The sequence below is a fragment of the Melanostigma gelatinosum genome (genome assembly GCF_949748355.1).
Source record: "Melanostigma gelatinosum genome assembly, chromosome: 11".
NCBI lineage: Eukaryota > Metazoa > Chordata > Actinopteri > Perciformes > Zoarcidae > Melanostigma > Melanostigma gelatinosum.
Window position 1 is genome coordinate 1,886,134 of NC_136644.1, and position 21,737 is coordinate 1,907,870.

Below are 21,737 nucleotides of genomic sequence, written 5' to 3' on the forward strand. Positions count from 1 at the left end.
CCAATGCACTCCATAGGATATGAGGATAATTGAAATATATGCTGTGAAGAAAATAAAAGGAGTAATAAAATGACTATAAAATAGCCTGCTCGCTTTTATATGCCAAGATGAAACCTGGGTTCTCCCACTTGCAATTCAAGTAAAGGAAGTGAACTCAGCGTTTCACACAGCTTGCTTAGCGCGTCTCTGAACATGAAGTGGCGCTGTAACCAAGCAGCATTTTCGGTGAAGCTTCAACCCCTGAAGGGAGAAAGAGAGAGAGAGAGAGAGAGAGAGAGAGAGAGAGAGAGAGAGAGAGAGAGAGAGAGAACAGAGCGAGAGAGAGAGAGAGAGAGAGAGAGAGAGAGAGAGAGGGGAAGAGAGCGCCCTCTCCTCTCTGTGTTTCTGCCGTGCACAGCGGACTCTCTCCTCTCTCTTTTCGCAGTGTGCTGAACTTGCAGGCGGCAGGTGTGTGTGTGTGTGTGTGTGTGTGTGTGTGCACCGACTGTCCGCCGAAGCTTTTCTCACTTTGACCACGTTTGGGACCAAATTTGGATGTAGCTGAACCGAGGCGACAGCTCACACCGTGAGTAGGCTGGCCACACTTCAGCCTGGCTGCGAGGATGTTGCAGTGATAAGACAGCAGAGCAGCTTCTCAGCCGGCATCGTCAGCTGTTGCTCTGTAGCAGAGAGTGGAAGAGTCGCGAGCAACAGAAGAAGACAAAAAAGGCCGAACTATGCGACGGACTTTCTGCCGGTAACCGTTTTCCACCTCAAGTCGACCGGGGAGCGGATGCGAGCGGAGGTTGTCAGCGAGCCTCTGACTATTTTCTGCCATTTTTTTGTCGGTGCCGGAGGAGCTGTGCCAATGGAGAAGGCGACTCCGCCGCCCCAGCCCCAGCCCCAGCTCCAGCTGTCGATAGCGAAGACTGAAAGTCCAGCGGAGGACATCTCCGGTCTGACTGACGAGGAGCTGCTCAAGTGGACCAAGGAGGATCTGGTGCGGCGGCTGAGGCGGTCCGAGGCCGACAAGATGAGCGTGATTCTGGACCACGGGAATCTCATCCGAGAGGTCAATCGCAGCCTCCAGCTGCACTTGAACGAGATCAGGGGGCTGAAGGTGAGGGGGCGCGCATCGGTGAAGGATGAGATCATAGTTTTGGAGCGCACCTGAGAACGCGCATAGCATGAGGGATGTGCTGCTGCGTAATGAGCGCGTCTGCAAGCATGCTGTGAGAATAGACGGTATCGTTGAAGTTCATTGTGCCATTGTGAGGGCCTGTATGAGGATCTGATAGATGCACGTATAGATCCTATAGCTTCATGGGCAGCTCAACCTCATTTAGGTCAACAACAGTTTAATTTGATGCAGCTTGGCTGTAAAGTAAAAAGTCCTCCTCCGATGACTGAAGAATCTATTCAAATGCCAATGCTCAAATCTGGCGTCCAGATCTCTCTGTCTGAGCTACACACACACACACACACACACACACACACACACACGCACACACACACACACACACACCTCACATTCCTAGACAGTTCCTGCACATACATCTGTGCAGTACTATCTTGCCTTTAGAGCAACGTGGCATTTGCTTTGAAAGTATGCAAACATTCGCCTTTGCAGTAACCTTTCTACTGCCTTCATTTTCTGCACTGCTAATAAGACGACTTTGGCACAATGTCCACAACATTTACAGATAAGGCTGAGACCCAGCCTGAGGTGGCCTCAGAGGAAACACATGGGGATCATTTTCCTTTCTTGGAGAACTCGTCACCTCTCCACACATCCAAGCTGCCTAATTACACAGGAAAGAGCTGGAGGGGTGAGAAAGGGAGAGAGTGTGAGAGGGAGGGGAGAGAGGAAGGAGCTCTAGGGGAGGTGAAGGAGGGATGTGTAAGTAAATGTTGCTGGGTGTAAAATGTTAGGGGTGTGTGATTTCACTGCTCTAACCCAGTTTTATATCCGTGTGGCCTCTCCATCTCCTGCAGAGCGCTCTCATCTATACTTCACATTGAATGGCACACAGTGAGTCAGTGCTTTTGTGGGGAAGACAGACAGGATTAGAATTGTATTTCATTATGATTGCGGCGTTAGACTGATATCTAAAAGAGTGCTGAAATGGATTGAAATTGGACAATGGTTGCAGTGATTTAGTTGGAGTTTAGAAGACAAATGATCTTATTTTGCACCAAATTAAAAGCACATTGGTGTTGTTTCTGCCCTGATCAGCATTGTCTTTTTTTACGAGAGCTTTTGATTAGGGCCTCAGTTTAAATCTCTCTTTTCCTCTTGCACTTTCCCTCTCCTCCTCTCAGGATATTAATCAGAAGCTGCAGGAGGACAACCGTGAGCTGCGGGACTTGTGCTGCTTCCTGGACGACGACCGCCAGAAAGGCAAGCGTGTATCCAGGGAGTGGCAGCGCTTGGGACGGTACAGTGCCAGCATCATGCGCAAAGAGGTGACCCTCTACCTCCAGAAACTCAAGGAGCTGGAGCTCCGACAGGAGGAGGTAATCCGGGAGAACCTGGAGCTGAAGGAGCTCTGCCTGCTGCTGGACGAGGAGAAAGGGGTGGTAGGTGGAGGAGGTGGGGGTGGAGGAAGTGGAGGGGGAGGGAGTGTAGGGCTGGGCGGGTGCCGCAACTCCATAACCAGCCAGAGTAGTTTGCTGCTGGTGCCCGGGCAGGGCCTCCTGATGAGAGACGTGGGGGACGGGAGCAGCACCTCCAGCGCAGGGAGCGCCGACAGCTCCGACCACCCTCAACATAAGCAGCCTCACCTGGCTCCAGGGGTGGGTGGGGTTGGTAGCGGTGGGGAAAAAGGAAGCCCCGAGCTTGTGCACAAACCCAGGTGCAGCAGCATCAGTGGAATAGGAAGCATAAGCGGAGTAGACAGGGAGGTGCCCAGCCCTGAGCACCCTACTGGGCGCCACCGGAGTACAAGCCTGGAGTACCCATACACCCTGCCCCAGCTCTGCCGGCCCCGCTGCGGCTCCATATCCGTGCCTGACCACAGCCGAGCCATGCGGGGCCTCAGCCCGGAAAAATACGGGAGGAACGTGGGCCGACGCAGTCCGGAGCAGCACCCCAAGCACCACAGCTCTGACCTCCTCCTGGGCCAGAGGCAGCACTTCCTGGGTCAGGGAGGCAGCGGGGAGCTCTATCAGAGGCACCACAGGAGCAGCATTAGCAGTATTGGCTGCGGGAGCCCCGAGCCCAGGCAGGCACATTTAGGGGCCTCAGAGCACCATGAAAAGGGCTGCGTGGTCCAGGGGGGCAGCCCCGAAACTCATAGGCACCAGTACAGTATGAGCCCTGACCATGTGAAGTTTGGCAGCCCTGTGAGAGACGGGCAGAGGAGGCCGGCAGGAGACGAGCTGTCGCCACACCATCGGAGCATCTACAATGGCATGAATGGTAGGTGTGTGTGTGCGTGTGTGTGTGTGTGCATTGTGATGTGACTGCATGTGATGTGATCATCCCGTGTTTTGATCTTCTAATTACTTCTAAAAACTTTGCAGAGGAGGACGTTGTGCAACACTCAAAGTTTCACACAAACACACACCCACACACACACACACACACACACACACACACACACACACACACACTAGTGCACCAACAGTTAACACAACATCTTCTCAAGTGTTGGTATCGTGTTGTCTCTCTGTACAAGAAGGATGTGGCGTTGGCGATAATCTATTTGTCTCTGCAAAAATGTAAACATAAGAAAGGAAGATTGCTGCGTGACATGCGATGATGCACTTATTTGACAGAGAAACTCTTCCTCATTCTGACCAGTGGAATAAATGTGCAGCATTATTGATTGTTTTGGCATCTCGAGAGGGATGTGGGTTGACTCAGTGGATGAGAGAGGAAATCCGGGGTTCTGATTGTTTCATTATTTTACACGTTCTGTATCTGAATTGAACGGATTGGACTCAAATGAGCGGCGCTCAGATATCAGTGTGTGCTGTAGCGTTGCGACACACGCGCACGAATCACCGCCCTGACTTTGCTGCAGTTGTGCCGATCTCAGTGAGAGCTAAGGACGTCAGAGAGAAGGAGGAATATCAAAGTACCAACTCGGCTGCTGTTTAAATACCCCACGGTGGCTGATAATGATTTCTGGAGTCCGGGGGAAAAAGTGCTGAGTGGCACAGAGCTGGCAGAAGCTAAAGGACAAATTCCTCAAGGTGAAATATCCGCCTGACTTTGGAAAACAAGGCTGATATTACAAGAGGAACAGAAACAGTGTCCACAGAGTGGAGCACATCCTACACGTACAGGAAGGAGTTCAATTACCTCTCAGGAGTTATGTGCACGAGATGCTGTTGTTGGTTTTATTTTACCGTTATTTAACCAGATGAGTCAGAACCAGCTTCTCATTTACGATGACAACCTGGCCAAAGAGGCCGCAACAGGAAGCAAGTCGTTACAAACGAATTAAACAAGTCTCGCACAAAAAACATCAGCATAATAATAATGTTACTGAATGGTAAGTCATTTATAACTATTGATTTGATATGTATTCGTTCTAAAAAGACAATCTATCTCATTGTGACCTTTAAGTGCTACTCGAAGGGGCAGACTCTACACATGAAGATCGGTTCACGAGTCACAGGGAGCACTATGGCCTCTGGAACAGTTGTATGATGTAATCTGTGGCTCTGGAGTAGCTTTGTCATGGCTGATGGCCTGATGATGTAACTGTGATGTCATCAGGGTCATCCCGTTGGTTTTGGAAACTGAAAATGTGTCAGAAAGACTGTTACAAACATGGAGTCAGACAGGGATGGCCTAACAAAGAGGCCATATTGAGCTGCATTATGGGAGATGTAGTGTTTTTGGAACATAAGTCATACTGGAGACACAGTCAGGATATCATACCATCCTCTTTGTAAACATCCTCCCAACTTTGTTAAATTGAAACACTAAATTGCTGAAGTACAATAATTACAACACAGCCACTGTAGCCTCACACTAACAGTCTCGTAAACATGCTCTCTCGAGCCGTTTTGCAATTTCCACTGATTGCAGTGGATTATTGTGAACACACACACACACACACGTACACAACTCTGAGTTGGATCATAATTCTGTTTCTATTTCAGCTCTATCTGCACTCTGCAGCTCCATATGATATTTCAATCTTCTTGTAACCTGAAACCCATATGATGTCTGCAAAAGGCCACGCCGCATTAATGCCTCGCAAATCCTGAATTGGAAAATGTTGCGAGTGCACAGGGCACTCACTGGCCCTCATGTCTGGTGGTTTGCCATAACTGTTGTGAACTTAGCTCAGAGTGAAATGCATGCACCGAACAGCCTTTAACCAGGTTCATAAAGACTTCATTCAGCCTGTGTGTGAGAAACGTGTGCGTGTGTTGCTGTAGAGTCCTAACGGTATATCAGAATGGCTGCTTATCTCTATCATGGATGTCCTCACAGCGACGCCATGCCTCCACTGACCTGACAAGGACACTAACTTCAAGTGTCACAGCACAGTTCGATCGAGACATGCAAACTAAGCCGGAGGTGGAAGATTTTGCTTTTGTGGTGTTGATACGAAATGAATTGCGTCAACATTTCGGCTGTATTTTGGTGTTGGAATTTTGCTGACAGATTGAACTATTCAAACAGTAAAGTAAAGAGAGCAGCTCTGTGTCTGCGTCTGTCATCCACTGGCCCATCCTTACCGCCATGTCCTTTTTTGGACGAAGAGGGAATTTGATTCCTGTGACGATGTAGTACACTCCACTCACTTGGATTATCCTCTAAGCCCTTTGCACAGGATTATTTCATTTTTTTGATGTGCTTGTGTGTGTGTGTGTGTGTGTGTGTGTGATTTGGGTGGATGTGTCCCATCCAGTGTCACTGTCGCAGTGTTTTATTCAGACTAATCAAAGTATCATGTACACGTGCCACTCGACAGCAACGGCTCAGGCCATTTCAATTCCTCACAAAATCCAAGATGAAAGCAAAACATCACTCTGACCTCTGCAGCCTTTCAATACAAACTGCTGCTGCCTGCTTTGGTCAGCTTATCACACTTATTCTGTTGTGTTTACAGCCGGGGCGAGGGCTATGATCTCCAAAACGACGAGAAGCATTCTTAGTTTTACTTTGTAAAATGATAGAAATCTTCAGTTTTCTACCAGAAGAAAAGAAGCCGTCTCATCTCAACAATGACCCGGAAAAACACAAAAGGGATGTTCGTAAAAAGGCATTTAGAGAATTCAGGGAGTACCAAGTGCATACATTCAAAATACAATAACTGCATGTGGCTTGAATAGCAATACATATTGTCTTGCCCGTATAAAATAATGGGCCCGTAAAGCCTGTAAAGTGCAAATAAACAATGAAACCTTCAGCTCAGCTGAGACCCAGATCAAATATGTCCATCTTCCCATGTGATGGACTCGCTCTAGTGAAAGATAATCAGCCATGAACACTGTAGTCTCCTGACACAGACTGTTGGCTAAGCCTGTAGGATCTCTGCAGTGCAGAGGGGCTTTTTCAAAAAGAGGAGAGACTTGATCATGTTTTCTGCTTCAGCAATCGCAAGTTCTGCATATTAGCTTAAGCTGCTCAGATGATCGGGAGGAGAAAAGAAAGGCTGCATGGGAAAAAAAGACACTACAGTGTGTGTGTGAGAACCTCTGCCCTTGTGATGCCAATGCATGCCACACACACACACACACACACACACGCACAGTGTAAAACTGCAATTGACCGTTGGTAAAGCCACGCCCTCCCCTTAGTTACTGCTGCTATGTGTCAGGCACGAAACAGTTTATGATGACGACAGGTCACCTCACCACTCAAACGTCTTAGTTATCTCTGAAACTATGTGAACTTATTTCTCGCTATTCATTTTGCCTCCTGTTGACAACTGACGTTAGCAGATTTGACCATTTGCCTTTTGCTTGTTATTACATCTGAATCATGTGATCACAGCGGACGGTCAACAACATCATAAACCACAAACCACGACAACCAAGCCGGACTCTGAAGCCAATTGTGGCCAAACCGTATTACGGGTCCGTCATGTGACGTCATGGGGCCCAAACATATTTTCCCCATAGACTTACATCGGGAAAGAGACGTCTGTAAATCAGCAGCTAATTTTGTTGTTGTTGAGATAAATCAACATACCTAAGTATCGAAATGTTTAGGCCCTTAAAGTGAGACCGAGCAGATGGGTTAAAAGAAGTGCGCTTGCTCTATGGGCCCCTGCTCTATGGGCCCCTGCTCTATGGGCCCCTGCTCTATGGACCCCTGCTCTATGGGCCCCTGCTCTATGGACCCCTGCTCTATGGGCCCCTGCTCTATGGGCCCCTGCTCTATGGGCCCCTGCTCTACGGGCCCCTGCTCTACGGGCCCCTGCTCTACGGGCCCCTGCTCTACGGGCCCCTGCTCTACGGACCCCTGCTCTACGGGCCCCTGCTCTACGGGCCCCTGCTCTACGGGCCCCTGCTCTACGGGCCCCTGCTCTATGGGCCCCTGCTCTATGGACCCCTGCTCTATGGGCCCCGTGGTTGCGGAAGATCCGATTCATTTGATATCTGGAAGTCGAACTTCTTTGGCTTGACTTTCATAGAGACAAACGGGCACCGTCTCCATCGCTGTATCCAGTTCTCTTTGTACATCGTGATGGCAACAACAATTGTGTCACATCCTCACTTTTCCATTGTGTTGTGAGCTTCTTGCAGCGCTCTTTCTAAATGCTCAGCATGTGTTTGTACTTTGTACATGGGTGAAGACGCTTCTTCACTTGCATTGTGTTGAGCTCTTATAAAGCCACTGTATTGTTGACTTAATGAGAACGGACAGACACTGGCAGCATAATCCTCCATTCTTGTGCATTTTATGCTATTTTATCTGTTTGAATTAGCACGGATCATCGCACTGCCTCATGCATTCTCATTCTATAGAATGAGATTATATAGATTCATATATTAATCTATAATTGCAGCATCATTTCAGACTCTCCAGCTCCCCCGGCTGTTGTTGGAAAGTGCTGCTGCCTGTCTGAAACAGGAAATCATCACTGAAGCGTTGGCCTCAGATCATGTTCTCCTTCTCCACTGTCACTGCGAAAGCCAGGCTATCTCTCTCCCTCTCCCCCTCTCTCTTGCCTTTCTCTCTCCTTCCATCCTAATTGGGTGCCAGTGTGAACAACCAGCTGTCGGACAGAGAGAACTCTGGTTACAAAGACCTCTTCCTGGAGGAGGCTGGAGGCTGTTCTGTTTGCCAGGCTGGGCTGAGGAAAGAGGGTTGAGGAAGTATTTTAGTGTATTGCTGGTTGTTTTTCTTCCCCTCCTTCAACTTCTCCTCTTCCTCTGACTCCACTCTATCCTCTTCTTCGCTCGTCTGCCAGGGCGAAGGATGGAAAGCAGCCCCTTGACAAATTGTAAAGTCCCACAGCCTAAGAGGCGTGAAGAAACTCAAATGTTTGTCACAGCTGCACTCTAAACAATTTCACTGCAAATTAACGGTAACTTACTGGCAGCAGGAACGCCAGTAAGGTGCTGTTTTTTACGGTGCACTACCGCATACTGGATTACGGTATGCGATAGTAGGATAACTGGGTTTTACCATGATGTTACGGTATATGCCAGCATGGGGCTGGAGTGTGTGTGTGTGTGTGTGTGTGTGTGGTGGTGGGGGAGTAAATGGGTGGGAGGGTGTTTGGTAGGAAGAAGGATGGGGATAGGGTATAGTGGGGATGGGTGAGGAGAAGAGAAAGGATGTTGCTCCTCTCTTTTCTACCTCCTCCTCTTCTCTTTCTTCTCCATCAACTCTTTTTTCTTTCTTCTGTCTTTTCAATTGCTCCTTTTCTCTCTTCTCATTCTCGTTCTTCACTTTCTTCTCCCTCTCCTCCTCCTCCTTCCTGTCCTTCTTCAGTATCTTTTCCGCCTCCTTCCTGGCCTTCTTCTTCTCCTCCTTCAACTGCGCCTTCTCCTTGTCAGTTTGTTGGGTGAGCTCCTGAAGGCTGAGGTTATGTACCTGGTCAGCGTTTTGCTGTGTCAGGAGCTTGATCTCTTCCTCCTTTTGGTTGCGGCGCTCCTCCTCCATCTCTCTGCTCCATCTCTCTGCTCCGTCTCTCTGCTCCTGCTCTCTCTGGAAGCTCTCCTCCTTTGCAGCAAGCTTGCATCTCATCCGGATGAGCTCGCTGTCTTTCCGCGTGGCGTAGCTCTCCAGGTCAAAGTTCTCTTGCTGAGTTTTGAGCGCAGTGACATTCTCCTTCTCTCTTACAAACAACGGCTTTTACAACTTTGCGTCCAAGTCCATCACATTATTTTTGTCCAAGGCAAATTTGACATGGTTTGCCTCCTTCACCCAGTTCTTTCTGAACGTCTTGTTCTCCTCTTTCAAGGACTCAACAACCCGGTTGAACTTGGCCCTCCACTGGCTGTTGACCAACTGTTGATGTGTTTTATCTTGTACAGCAGTGAAGGAATGAGAGCAGGTTAGAAGCTCCAGAGGGCTGAGGCCATCGGAGACGTTCGTGTCCCAAGGTGGATGTCTTTATCAAAACCCCGCAAAAGGGAAAATGTTACCTTTAAATGCTATCATGGCATTTGAATTTGTAATCACACCTGAGACCAATTATCCAAAACACCCCCTGTAGGCCATCAGTGCAGCCATTAACCAAGGAGTGCATGATTAGGCTTTTTTTTTAAATCTACCTCCGGTGCATATCATTGTCATTTTTAATCAAGCCGCCCTCAGCTTTGTCTCTTTAAAGCTCGCTTCTGCTGGATGGAGCAAACAATGTACGCTACGTTTCTGGTCCTTTACCCATAATGTCAACACAAACCTCATGACAACAGTGATGTCAATGGGAAATGGAGTGTGAAATGTCTCCAACAAGAGAACACAAATTATTTTTGGCAAGCCTAAATTATAAATCAGGGGGAGGCAGGGAGAAGGATAATGCACTGCGGATATAATCAAGATGAAGATGCGTGTGCATGTGCAGCATTCTGGAACTCTGATGTACGTAAATGTGATGATTTATCTTTATAACTGATTATTCGATCAGTATTCAGACGCGGAGCAGTTGGCCACTGCAGGATGCACCCAAACATTTCCCCCCACCAGCAGCTCCACAGCTAAGTAGCTGTGTGAGTTATGAAGCAGGCTGTTTGGCGTGCACGCGGGCGTCGCTGCGGCCCAAACCCCAGAGGTATCTGACAAATGTTCCACAGGAGCCCCAGTCATCCGGTCGACACGCAAACCCAGTGGAATGCAGTCTTTGTCCTCTCACGCCGTGCCGATGGAGAACGGCCCACTGAGCTAAGAGGAAATTAGCTTGCTAGGACAGGTAATTAACTGGAAGTTGAGTAGCTGCCGTGTACAAGGGCAGCACTGGGCCTGAGGGAACCTCATGTCAGTCCCAAAGTCACCAGCAGTAGCCACATTCAGCGATGTTGCATGATGATGATGTTGTTCAGCCGTAGCTGTGTGTCACGCTGAGAGCTGGCAGTCTGAGGGCATCAGGTGATCAGGCCGGAGTGAAGCAGGTGAGTGGAGCTGGGCGGATGTAGCTGAGTGCATCAGGTACATGTACAAAGTGTGCAGCTGTATGTTTGGCAGCTTTTGAGGCGTCTTGATTCGTGAAGATCTGATGTTGTTTACTCCATAATGACTTGCATAGATTCAATGAGTTATTTATATTGTTCATTCAGTCTGTTGAGGAGCATTAACAGAGTAATATGAGAAATGAATGTGAGTCTTCAGTTACCTCACCTTTGTACGACTCAATGTCGATTAATGCATGTTAAGAGAAGTGCATTCAAATTGATCTTAATCATCTCTTATGCACAAAGAAAATCATTAAAATCTGTTCAATAAAACACATTGGACACTGTAATTAGGCAATTTCAACATTTTGTGGTGCAGGAAAAAAATAACGAAACAAAAATTGTACAACGACAATCACAGTCAGACCAGAATTTATAATTTGGCTTTTCATCCAACAAGCATCCCAACTTAAAGTTATTGCGAGGAACCTTTCATTTTCGTTGATGTAGGCGGTCCATGGGGACAAAGCGTAGTGTTTCTGTGAACCAGAGTCCCTTTAGGAAGCGTCTGAGAGTCCTGGTTCTGGTTCTGGTTCTCCTGTGCCTCCCTTCCCTCCAGTGGGCCTCCAGCAGCGTGGTGATGTTGACCCGTGGACCGGTGGAGCAGCGAGGCGAAGCTCTGCTCCTGGCTGGAGGAGTCTGAGCTGAAGATGTTTCTGGTGAACCTGCAGGATTTCGTCTGATTTTGCCGAAATCTGACCCGCTGGCAAAGATGACCAGCATTAAGAATAATACATAGAAATCGTCAATCTTCTCGCTTAGGGGCTCTAATCTACATTTTAAGATCATAACGAGGCATACTGAATTGAGACTGTTTCATAACCAGTTAATTTTATTGAATGATGTGAAAATTTACGGGGGAATTCAGCAAATTCTTAATGGTCGTTAATGAAGGATTATACAGCAAAATACTTTATAAAATCCATGATTCCTTCATGTTGCATAACAGTTCCACATATTCCATGTCTGAAAAGGGGTTCAAAGCTTAGCCATCAGAAGATACTGGTACCAGACCAGGTACAAAACCCCTGAGTGCATTGAATTGAGCCATGGTGAATTTTGTGCTGATGAATCCAACTTTTAATCTGTAAGAGGATGAACGGGTCTTATTCTCCTTCAAAACGTTGCACAGTCTTGCTGCTCGGCTAGCTTATGGTGCCTGTCTGTTGTGTATTTGTGTCACTGATCAAGCCGTGGCGATGAGCTGCGTTGCTGGTGATGGTTTTTACAGCCTCACCAGCTGTTACAGATAGAAAGTGAGATAACATGTTGGGAACATAACAAGTCAAAACCGCTGCAGCCGACAGCGTCTTTATCTCCCTTTCCCAACACGCAGGATGTACTTATCCATTTCCTGGGGCATGAATCTCCGGCCCATATTGTGCATCATGTGCATTTGATGTAATGTTTTTCCTGATGAGAATGACAGCGGTGCACGTGTGCAGCTCCCATTACTGCGGATGAATGGGTTTACCCTACCGACGTAAAGAGGGTTGGCCATATTCCCATCATTATCTCTTGTTCTGTTCCAGAGAAGTATTTTGGTCTGTGAGGTTTCCTCTCGGAGATATTGAAATCAATTTCATTCCCCCCCACTGCTCCAGACCGGCTCATTTCCTTTACTCTTTCAGCAAAAAGGTGCATTCAATTACATCTTTCACCGGGCTTCCTGGGAGCATTAGCTGCAGGTCAAACATAGAATTGAAGTACTTCTTGGGTTGCTTTGAACTGTACTCGGTGGTTATATTCTGTGCTCGTGTGTTACTTTTTTAATAGTTTCTCTAAATGCTGACTGAGGAATTTACAGTTTATTTTGCAACTAAACGTTATATTCATGTTCTGTTTTCAATCATGGGATGCAGTATTTGTATCTTATATGATGGAGGGCTAAAGCTGCTATTTCAACTTCTTTAATGTGAGAAGAGCAGTGTGAAAGATGTTTTATTTAAAGAGCAGAAGAATGTAAATGTCCACACCTATTGTAACCCCGAAGGCCCCGTTGTTTTCAGCTCATCCCGCAGGCTTTTCGTGGCAAAATCGTACCTAACTTCTATACTTCCCGGCATTGTTCTGAAGTAAACATGCCTCAACATTGTTTTTCTGTATCTGATGCAATGCATTGCATTATTTCTATCTTAATACAAAGGGCCTTTTAACAGGCACGACTACAGAAGGATTGGATGTTTTCATCAGGGAGGGGAGAGACAAAAGAGTCCGAGAGCGTGTAAACAAGTTTCAGCCTCAGGACATCGGTCATCGAGGTCCGAAGGCTCGTGGGAGTTGAGAAGACAGAAGCCATTAGATGCTGATCCTCAGCGCTGAAAGAAGCAGCAAAGAATGGTGGCTCGCTGGAAATCTAACATCATTCACAGTTGGTGCAATAACCAATATTGTGTCTCATCCGGACCCATCTGAGCCACACACACACACACACGCACACACACACACACACACACGCACACACACACACGCACACACACACACACACACACACACACACACACACACACAATGATCTACACGCTATGCCCGGCCTGTTATATTATTCAACAGCACTGAGAAGTGATGGGCGGTGACATGTTAAAAAAGGACAACAGCAGTTTATATCTGCTGAAATATTGAATTGATTTACCTTTGAGAGTTACAGCAGAACGCGCTGCTCACCAATGTGACTGAAAACACAGCCGTGTGGAAGGTGGAGGGGGCTTGAACACGGAGGACAACAGATGTAAAGAAGAATTAAGGGCTGACGTTGCACCAGCACAGCTTCTATAAATCTTTCTGATCGTATTCTTTTTCCTGCTCTGCTGATCTCGTTGGTTTAAATATGAAATACACAAATGGTTGATTTAAGAACAAAGATTTAAAATGCGAGCACACTTACAAAACACATTCCTGGCAATGTGACGTCTACAGTTACTCCATGCATGGCTTTGCACGTGACTCGTCTTTCCCGTTTGATATAGATGTGTGCACGTCTGTTTGTATTACTGAGATCGCAAAGACAATATAACCGCACGCACACACACACACACACACGCACACACACACACACACACACACACACACACACACACACACACACACACACACACACACACACACGCACACATAACCCTTTTAGCTGGGCTCCAATTATCCAGCTCTAGTCTCATCTCTTCAGCCTCACACTCATTATAGTTCTGACACAGACGACCATTAATTATAACAGAACGACAGCTTTCCTTCTCTTATTCCTGTATTTTCATACTCTGCAGAGTCTAATGGGACGATAAATGTGAGCTTAAATAAGAAAAAGGTGTTAAACCAACACCAAGAAGAATTTTTGTGACCATAGCCTAAAATAAATATAACAATGAAGATATTTGAACCAGTAATAAAATCGTCCCTTTACGAGCAGCGAGTGATTTAGGTGAAATATGCGTAAAGGACATCCAGCAATAAGGCTCAATAAGAGTTCAGCTGTTTCTCATGAAGAATTGTGGGAAAGGTGTTTATTTAGTTTCTTGTCAAGAGTTACATTTGATACCATTCTCATTGTTTTGCATGAACCATGGAGCCATGAGATGGTTAGCTTAGCTTAACATAAAGACTCCACATAAAACCACAAAGTGTTGTTTGTTCATTTCTGTGCACAGATTAAACAGACGTCCGCTTTGAGAAGATTGGACAGAGCTGTTTATCCCTGCTTTCATTCCCTATGCTATGCTAAGCTAATGACCTCCTGGCTCCAGCTCCATATTTAACACATTGTGAGAAAGCGAGTGAGTATATATCCCAAAATGTGGAGCCACTCCTCGACTCACCAACTGCAGATGTTTTTGGCCCTTTTTGTCATTTGGTGTTCTTTTGTGTTACATGATTTCTGGGTATTCAAAAGTTACCGTTTACTGCCATGTGAAGCCACTACGTGCAACATTGTAACATTTCCTATCATTGTTGTAACAATAGTGTAATGACTTTAAGCTTGGCTTCTTATATTACACATAATGTCTGGAGAAACTGCGGAACAGAATCCTGCACCGGGTCGGGTAACGGTTGTCTAAAAAATATGTTTCTATAAATTCCCAGATGGGTAAAAATGAACGATGCGGTACAGCAGGCGAGAACAAAATGTGTACGCTTTTTGTCTGGAGGAAGCAGATATGAAAATGATTGTGCAGTATTTTTGAAATCTAAATCAGATAATATTAAAGCCTGGCTCTAATTGCGTGCTACCTGAGCATGCTATGCTAGCCCCGAGCGTAGCCGGGGAAAGAGACTTTTTCTTGGCTTGTGAAGGGAGAAGCCAGCTTGGACTGTGGACAATATTATTTTTCTGCACAGCAACCTCAGACTCAAGGAGCAATTAAATGTCAGCGAGTAGCATCGCAGTTTAGCTTCTGCCAAAGTGGGTCCGGTTGATTATGATTTTAATTCATGATTCTACATGCTCCAATGCTGCCGGTGAAAATAAAGCTCTTTAAATTGAGTGGCTGTGCAGCCTGTGTGTCTCATCAGTCGAGTCGGGGGTCTTACATTAAAGGGGGCGGGCGGGTCTGCGACTTGAAGATGATTGCAGGGAGCAGGTGGGCTTAGGACATCCTCAAGCAGCCATTTTGCTTGAGTTCGAAAAGGCCAGTCTCAGTGAATGACACCTCGGGGTTATTATTTCTTTACACAAAGGAGTTCTCCCGTAGTGTCATTTCTATTGATTTGAATAAGAAAGACCAGCCACCAGGGTCTCTCCAACACTGACTGACAGCTGATTCGTCCAGGATTGACAACCCAAGTATAGTCATAAGCATATCGGTGCTACGATCGAGTGCAGCAGAAGCAACCAAAGCGATGAAGAACCCCAGACCTGCTATCCACTTGAAGTTTAGCCTTACAAGACTGGGGCCTTCCTGTGAGACTGACCAAATACAGACTTCAATCCATAAATATCCTGCTTTTCTTGGTAAATGTGTTCCGGCCGCTCATAATCTCTGTATTATGCGTTCAGAGCTGATCCGCGTCGTCCAGAGTTGCACGTAACAGCACTGACAGTAGCTGACCGAGGGACGTCAAGACAAGCAGCTCTGCTGGCAGCCGGCCTCGCTGGCTGACTGACCGTCTCCCCGATGGTCTGATTGACTGCTACAGCCAAACGGAAGGTCACCGATCTACCGCGCATCTCCTCAGGCCGTCCTGCCCAGCCGGCCTGAGTTATTTATGTGGCCGATTTTTAGGAGATCTGAGGGAATGGCCATGTGAAATGACCTTGCATTGATCAGTTGAGAGAGGGAGGGGGAGGGGGGGGGGGGGTTCTTGTCTTTACTGGCTCGATTCAGACGTCAATAACAACGTGATTACTGGTTTTGACAAATTATACGGATACCCAGCCTACTTTAACATTTTTGTAACGTATTTCTCAAATTTTCATGAAACAAAAGACATTGGATCTGATAATAAACAGCCTTGAATCTCTTATATGAACTAAGATTATGAGTTATACAGAGTTAATAACTGGTGTCTGGCAGCAGGGAACAGGGTTCCCCGTCCGGAGTGATTTATTCAGTGTGGGAGCAGCTCCTCCCCATCCAATCTCTCACATCTCTTTGTGGGGAAATTTAGAGCCTTTCACTCGAGCTCTGCTGTACAGAGGTGCAATTTAAAGGAGCTTAGGCCCCACATTATTCTTGAGTAATCACATTATCTATGTCCTGTTGCTCTGACCCACACACAGCCTTTTTTCCTCTACACATCTCTCACATCCCGTTTAAATCCAATTTTGGTTTTAACGTCCTGCTTTTAACGAAATCAACAAAACGCCGTCTAAGCGCTCTGTACGTTCTCTCCGTATAACTCTCCTTGAAGAGATCACAAGGCAGGTTTTATTGGACATTGATCAACTTCTCCTGGATTTTGGCACATGCCTGCTGTGTGTTAACAGCACTGCTGCATCACCAGCCAGCAGGTTGTAATCTTGTGACCTGTGTGTGTGACTGCAGACCTTGAGACGCAAAATCCATTTCAGCTAATTGTTCTTGTGCTTGAGCGGGCGAGTCCAAAGACCCAGAACTGAGTTCGCTTCATGCGTTGAACAAGAAACCGTGTCGTTTCCGCCGGCTGTTTGAATATTTCGGCGTCTTTCATTACTGACTGATTTTTCAAACCGTTGTACTCTGATTCCTGACTGCAAGCACTGCAGGTGCATCGACTGTGAGAGCGACAAGCCGGAAAACGACAAAAGAAAATGATGCAACGAGACAAAAATATGAAACGTGTGAAACCGATCGGGGTGTCCCAGACAAGGTAATGAGCTCAAGAACAATGAGGCGCCAACCGTCATATGGCCGGGTGATGATAAGGCCTCGCAGACATGTGTTTATTATGAGAAATCATCTGGAACACATCTGGAACTAATCCCATTGTAATGCGGGCCTAATATTAATTTTCTGCATCAATATAACCAACACAAATTCATGTTTCAGCTCTCTGGCATCGATCCAATTGCTGGACCACTCTGTTTGCATCGATCTATCAGAGCATGTTCAGACACAGTCCTGCTTCCAGCTATCAGCTGCACTTCCTACAGACTTCCTGTGTCTTTGTTTGTCTTCGTGTGACATGTGATCACGTATTCACCGCTCTCTATCTGCTCTACGAGCGCCGCTTCAGCCGTGAAATCAATTCCATTCCGTACATCCTGACATTCATATCTCTTTGTGCTGGAAGGGGCAGGGAACTCAGTGAAGGTGGCTACCGGAATCTTTCGCAGAACTCGGCGGTCACAAGAGCGTCATGAATCTTTAATGAGAGATGTTCGCGCGCCAAGGAGAGGAAATGTGCTGAAAACATGATTATAGGCTCATGGGGAGGAAACTGTTTGTGGAGAGCGAAAGACAATATCAAGAGAGAGATATCAAGCAGGATGAAAGAATTGTTCTGAAGGGCAAAAGTTGGTACAGAGGGATAATATATATATATGTATATATATATATAAAGCTTGGACAGCTTTAAGGCAAAGGCATTCTTTTTCCACCGCTTAACCAAACCAAGGTCTGACCAGAAGTGCTCACAGAGCCAGAGAGGACGAGGGCGGATGCTGTGTGTCGTGCACACCTTTACATTTATACTATTTGGTTTGACAGCAACATTTTTCTTGCCAAGGAGAAAAAAACAGCGCAGGATGTTTGGGTCAGGGATGTCAAGATGGAGTCCAGAGCCCGCCGTGTGTTTAAGGACAATCGTGTTTATTGCAATATAGTTTGATGTCTCACACTTGTCGGTGTGAAAAAGCATGTTTCTGTTGAAACTATCGAGATGAATCCTCGATCCGGTCTCTCGCTGTCTGCCCCCCTTAGTCTCCAGCTGTTGCTCCAGGTAATCTTCCCGTCCTACAGTTGATACGCTTTGATCAATCAGATGTGTGTGTGTGTGTGTGTGTGTACCTGTACATTATGGTTCACATTTTCCGTGAAGGTTGATGCCACTCGGCTCGCTGTCACTTGCACCATTGCAGCAGAGATTGAAACAGACGAGAATGTGGAAACGTTGTGAATGCTGCTCTACACAACACGTCATTAAGTGGTGGCCGTAGGCCGAGGGAGTGCACGATGTCTTTCAGCGGATTCTAAAAGCTCATCTACCTGCACATCTAGATTGTTACTTCTGTCTCAAAACTCTTTGAGTTCATAGAAGACAAAGATGAAAGCCTGTGAGATGTAACGCACTGTACACATAGAAGGAAATGCGCTTATTTGCTTTCTAGCCTTAGAGTTAGATGAGAATTCTGATACCAACATCTGAATTAAATATGCAGCGAGTGCCTGGGTGCAATAAGCCTAGCTTAGCATAAAGTATGAAAGCTAGGGAAACGGCCTTCTGTGTCCAAAGTGAAGACCTCTGCCCCCCAGCACCTCCAACGCTCACTTATTAACACGTTATATCTCTTTTGTTTAATCTGTTGACATACTAAATAATGAATACAGTAATCTGGGGTTTTGTTGGTTCCAGTTTTTTTTTGCTGAACTAAGCTAATCAATCTCCTCATCTAACTCTCGGCAAAAAAAGAAAATACTGTGAAAACATTCCTTTGTACGGTACATGGTTCAGTCAGTTTTTGCGTAAGTGGTGTCTGGGACAATGATGAACATTACCAATTCCATCATTTACATATCTTTCCGTGAATACATTCTTTTAAGTACTCCATCATCTAAATTAAATTTCAATTTTTTTGGCGGTATGAAAAGACGGCTGTCAGCTCCAAAGCATTCGATTAATGAGGAACTCCTCTCTTGTCCAAACAACACATTTAAAACTCGTCTCTCTCTCTTCTTCTCTCTTTGTCACAGCTTTGATATCAGCCGGCTGCTGCACCAACAACTGTAGAAATGTCAAGGTATGGGACAGGTAAGGACCCCTCTCTTTGAAAAAAGAAGAACAGCCAATGACGGTCATGGTGTGCTCTTTCCACGAGGGCCCACAGAGGGCTTCCTTTAGCTGAGTCTTGAAACCTTTCTGCATTTAGCAGTTGGGTTGGAGGGTATTCGTGAGGACAATCAGAAATTGCTCTCACAGGATTTTACAGGATAATAGAATATGTTTACTCTGTTCTCCTGATAATCATGAGGTGAGACAATATCTCAGATTCATATTCTGTTGTGATCCCACGTCATTGCAGGGTCAGTCCTTGAGTTAGCCCAGCGTCCCAGCTCCGGATGACTAATGCGTTTGCATTCTGGTCTGGCCCAGGTGGAGTCACAGTGGGTTTACAGTGGGACTACATGGGGGTGACCCTGTCCCGTCCCCGTGTGCCATCCTCCATCTTCAATCAGGTCCCAGTGGGAGGGCGAGATGTTAATATTTAATGACTGCAAGACAAGACATACCTCCTCCCCAGAGGATAGTCGCGCCCCCACTAGCCCGAACACGCACGCATACAAACATGCATAATCATATGCATACAAACATGCATAATCATATGCATACAAACATGCATAACAAACATGCATAATCATATGCATACAAACATTCATGACAAACATGCATAATCATATGCATACAAACATGCATAACAAACATGCATAATCATATGCATACAAACATGCATAACAAACATGCATAATCATATGCATACAAACATTCATGACAAACACATCCTCTCATATATGGTGACCCTTTCAACCAGGGAACGCATCCCCCTTTTCTTCCACATCAGTCTTTTCACCTCGTCATTCCCTCTGTGCCTGTGCTTTTTCAGCCCACTCCATCTTATCTCACACTGAAATATCAATGACTCAGGTGAGGAACAGAAGGTGTACTTCATGTGCTGGAGTCGGGTCCTATGGCCGTCCCCGGGCTCTGCGCTGTGGTAGAGGAAGACGCAGGCGGGAACAAAAGGATGTGTCGCTGATCAGCAACACAGACGCCTGCGGTGACGAACATCTTGCTCACTTATATTCTGTCGGTTTCATTTGCTTTCATAGGATTTCTATCTATCTGACAAGTTGTTGCTAATGGCGCTATTTATGGTTAATAAATCATTTGCTCATGCTTTATAGTTCAGGAACAAGCCAAGAGCGTCTTTTGGGTTGCCAGATTGTAAAAAATCCATTTGGCTCTGGTGCATCTGGACCAAAATCCATGTACTAACAATTTATTAGCAGATACAACTGCAGGCTTTTTGTAAGAATTGAATATTGGCTTTAAGGTTAAACTCCATTATTGTGTTGGTATCAGAGTCAGGTGATCTGTACCTTTCTGGCATTGGAAGACTTTTTCACATATGATATTTTCACATTCACAGGTCAACATTTAGATTCCATTTATCTGATTCAGGTTCAGGGCCCTGTTGTTGTGCGTGCTACCTCGCTTCCATACTGTCACGGCCGACTGGGACACGTGTATAGAACCGATCGAGCCGTCGCTTATGTTGTTACAGTAGCAACACCTTTGCTTTTCGTACAATAACAAGTCAAAATGTCTGCTGTGACAAACAGAATGTTTGTATTTCTGATGGTTGAGTATTATGGTCGTCCTGATTTCATTCAGGGCTCAATAGGTACGTGATCAACAACAAGTTAATTTAATACGGCACATACTCACCAAACATCTCATGGAATACACGTGTCAATCCGAGCACAACAATCCCTGAAAGGTTCTTCACAGTCTATGAAAGCATGTTGCTGCCAAACACTCCAAACAAAGAGGCATGCAGTGGCTCAGGTGCATTTATCCGCCGGTGTTTCGTGTTCATCAAATCAGTCAATAGTGCCCCACAAACGTTTCAATGTAATAACGAGAACTCTTATTCTTGTTCTTCTATTCCTGTGCAGCTTTGACGCCTCCTCTTGACCCCGACTTGACCAGATAGGCTCCTCAAACGGAGCAGAGGTGGCAGCGGTGCAGCCCTCCTGCGTCTCTGGCCTCGATAGACGCGAGAGCCAGTGGACGCCATCCTCCACGACTCCGGATGGCCCGCCGTCCATGGCTTCTTCCACGTCCACAGCCCTGAAAACAGCCTGCCTCCATGTTTTCAGTTCTACATATTGAGAGTTTATGAGAGGAGGGGGTTTCCGGGGGGGGGGGGGTGCTATTGGTTGGTAAATCTCGCAGAGACTGCCGCAGCTCAGTGGATTAGAGAGGATATCTCTCCCTTCCAACCGTGACACGGCTACCTCCCGTAGAGCACCCAGAGAAAGGGAGGGATGCTGGGGATCAGTGAGAGAAGATGGAGAGGACAGTGCGCTGTTTGTGCTGCTACCCTCTGTTTACAAATGTACATCATTGGTGGAGAAGCACATACATTTGAATTTCTATACCCTGCTGTAGTAAACCTATATTTTCCCTGACTGTCTAACCACTCTCTGCCTCCTCCCCTTCATCTTCAGATACCCCTCATCCTCAGTGTGTAATGAGACTGGTGTAATCTAATGTTCTGTCTCTCAAATCCAGCCGATCACATGATTGCCGTCGTCTTCAATGTTCTCAGACATTTCAACTGAATTTAAAAACAAACAAAAAGCATATTTGTCAAAGATGTTCGAGCAAAGAAAAGAAAACAGCCTCTTCCTGTGTCTTAAACCGAGATGGTCACCATTACAAGCTGCTGACAGATGTTCTAGTTCTATAAGATGCAATGTTCAGGTGTTATTTTTCTTTTTTGTATGATATTCTTTGCTCCCTTAAAGCGCCTA

The 21,737-nt window shown here is 46.2% G+C and overlaps 1 protein-coding gene across 2 annotated transcripts; it reads left to right on the forward strand.

The window, feature by feature from the left end:
- The first annotated feature begins 472 nt into the window (after nt 1-472).
- On the forward strand, nt 473-21,066 carry ccdc85al (coiled-coil domain containing 85A, like). Of its 2 annotated transcripts, XM_079278245.1 has the most exons (4): nt 473-1,099; nt 2,302-3,400; nt 18,894-18,951; nt 20,877-21,066. In XM_079278245.1, exons 1-4 carry the CDS (start codon nt 773-775, stop codon nt 20,893-20,895), a joined length of 1,503 nt encoding a protein of 500 aa, XP_079134371.1. In that variant the 5' UTR covers nt 473-772; the 3' UTR covers nt 20,896-21,066. The 2 variants fall into 2 exon arrangements, with proteins under 2 accessions (XP_079134371.1, XP_079134372.1); XM_079278246.1 differs by lacking the exon at nt 18,894-18,951.
- The last annotated feature ends 671 nt before the right edge of the window (nt 21,067-21,737 follow it).

What these genes read in the sequence shown, in the direction of transcription:
- ccdc85al (XM_079278245.1), top strand. Translation starts at nt 773, where the DNA reads ATGCGAGCGGAGGTTGTCAGCGAGCCTCTGACTATTTTCTGCCATTTT. An exon ending in ACGAGATCAGGGGGCTGAAG is followed by an intron (nt 1,100 to 2,301) that starts GTGAGGGGGCGC and finishes TCCTCCTCTCAG; the next exon opens with GATATTAATCAGAAGCTGCA. An exon ending in CATCTACAATGGCATGAATG is followed by an intron (nt 3,401 to 18,893) that starts GTAGGTGTGTGT and finishes TCTTTGTCACAG; the next exon opens with CTTTGATATCAGCCGGCTGC.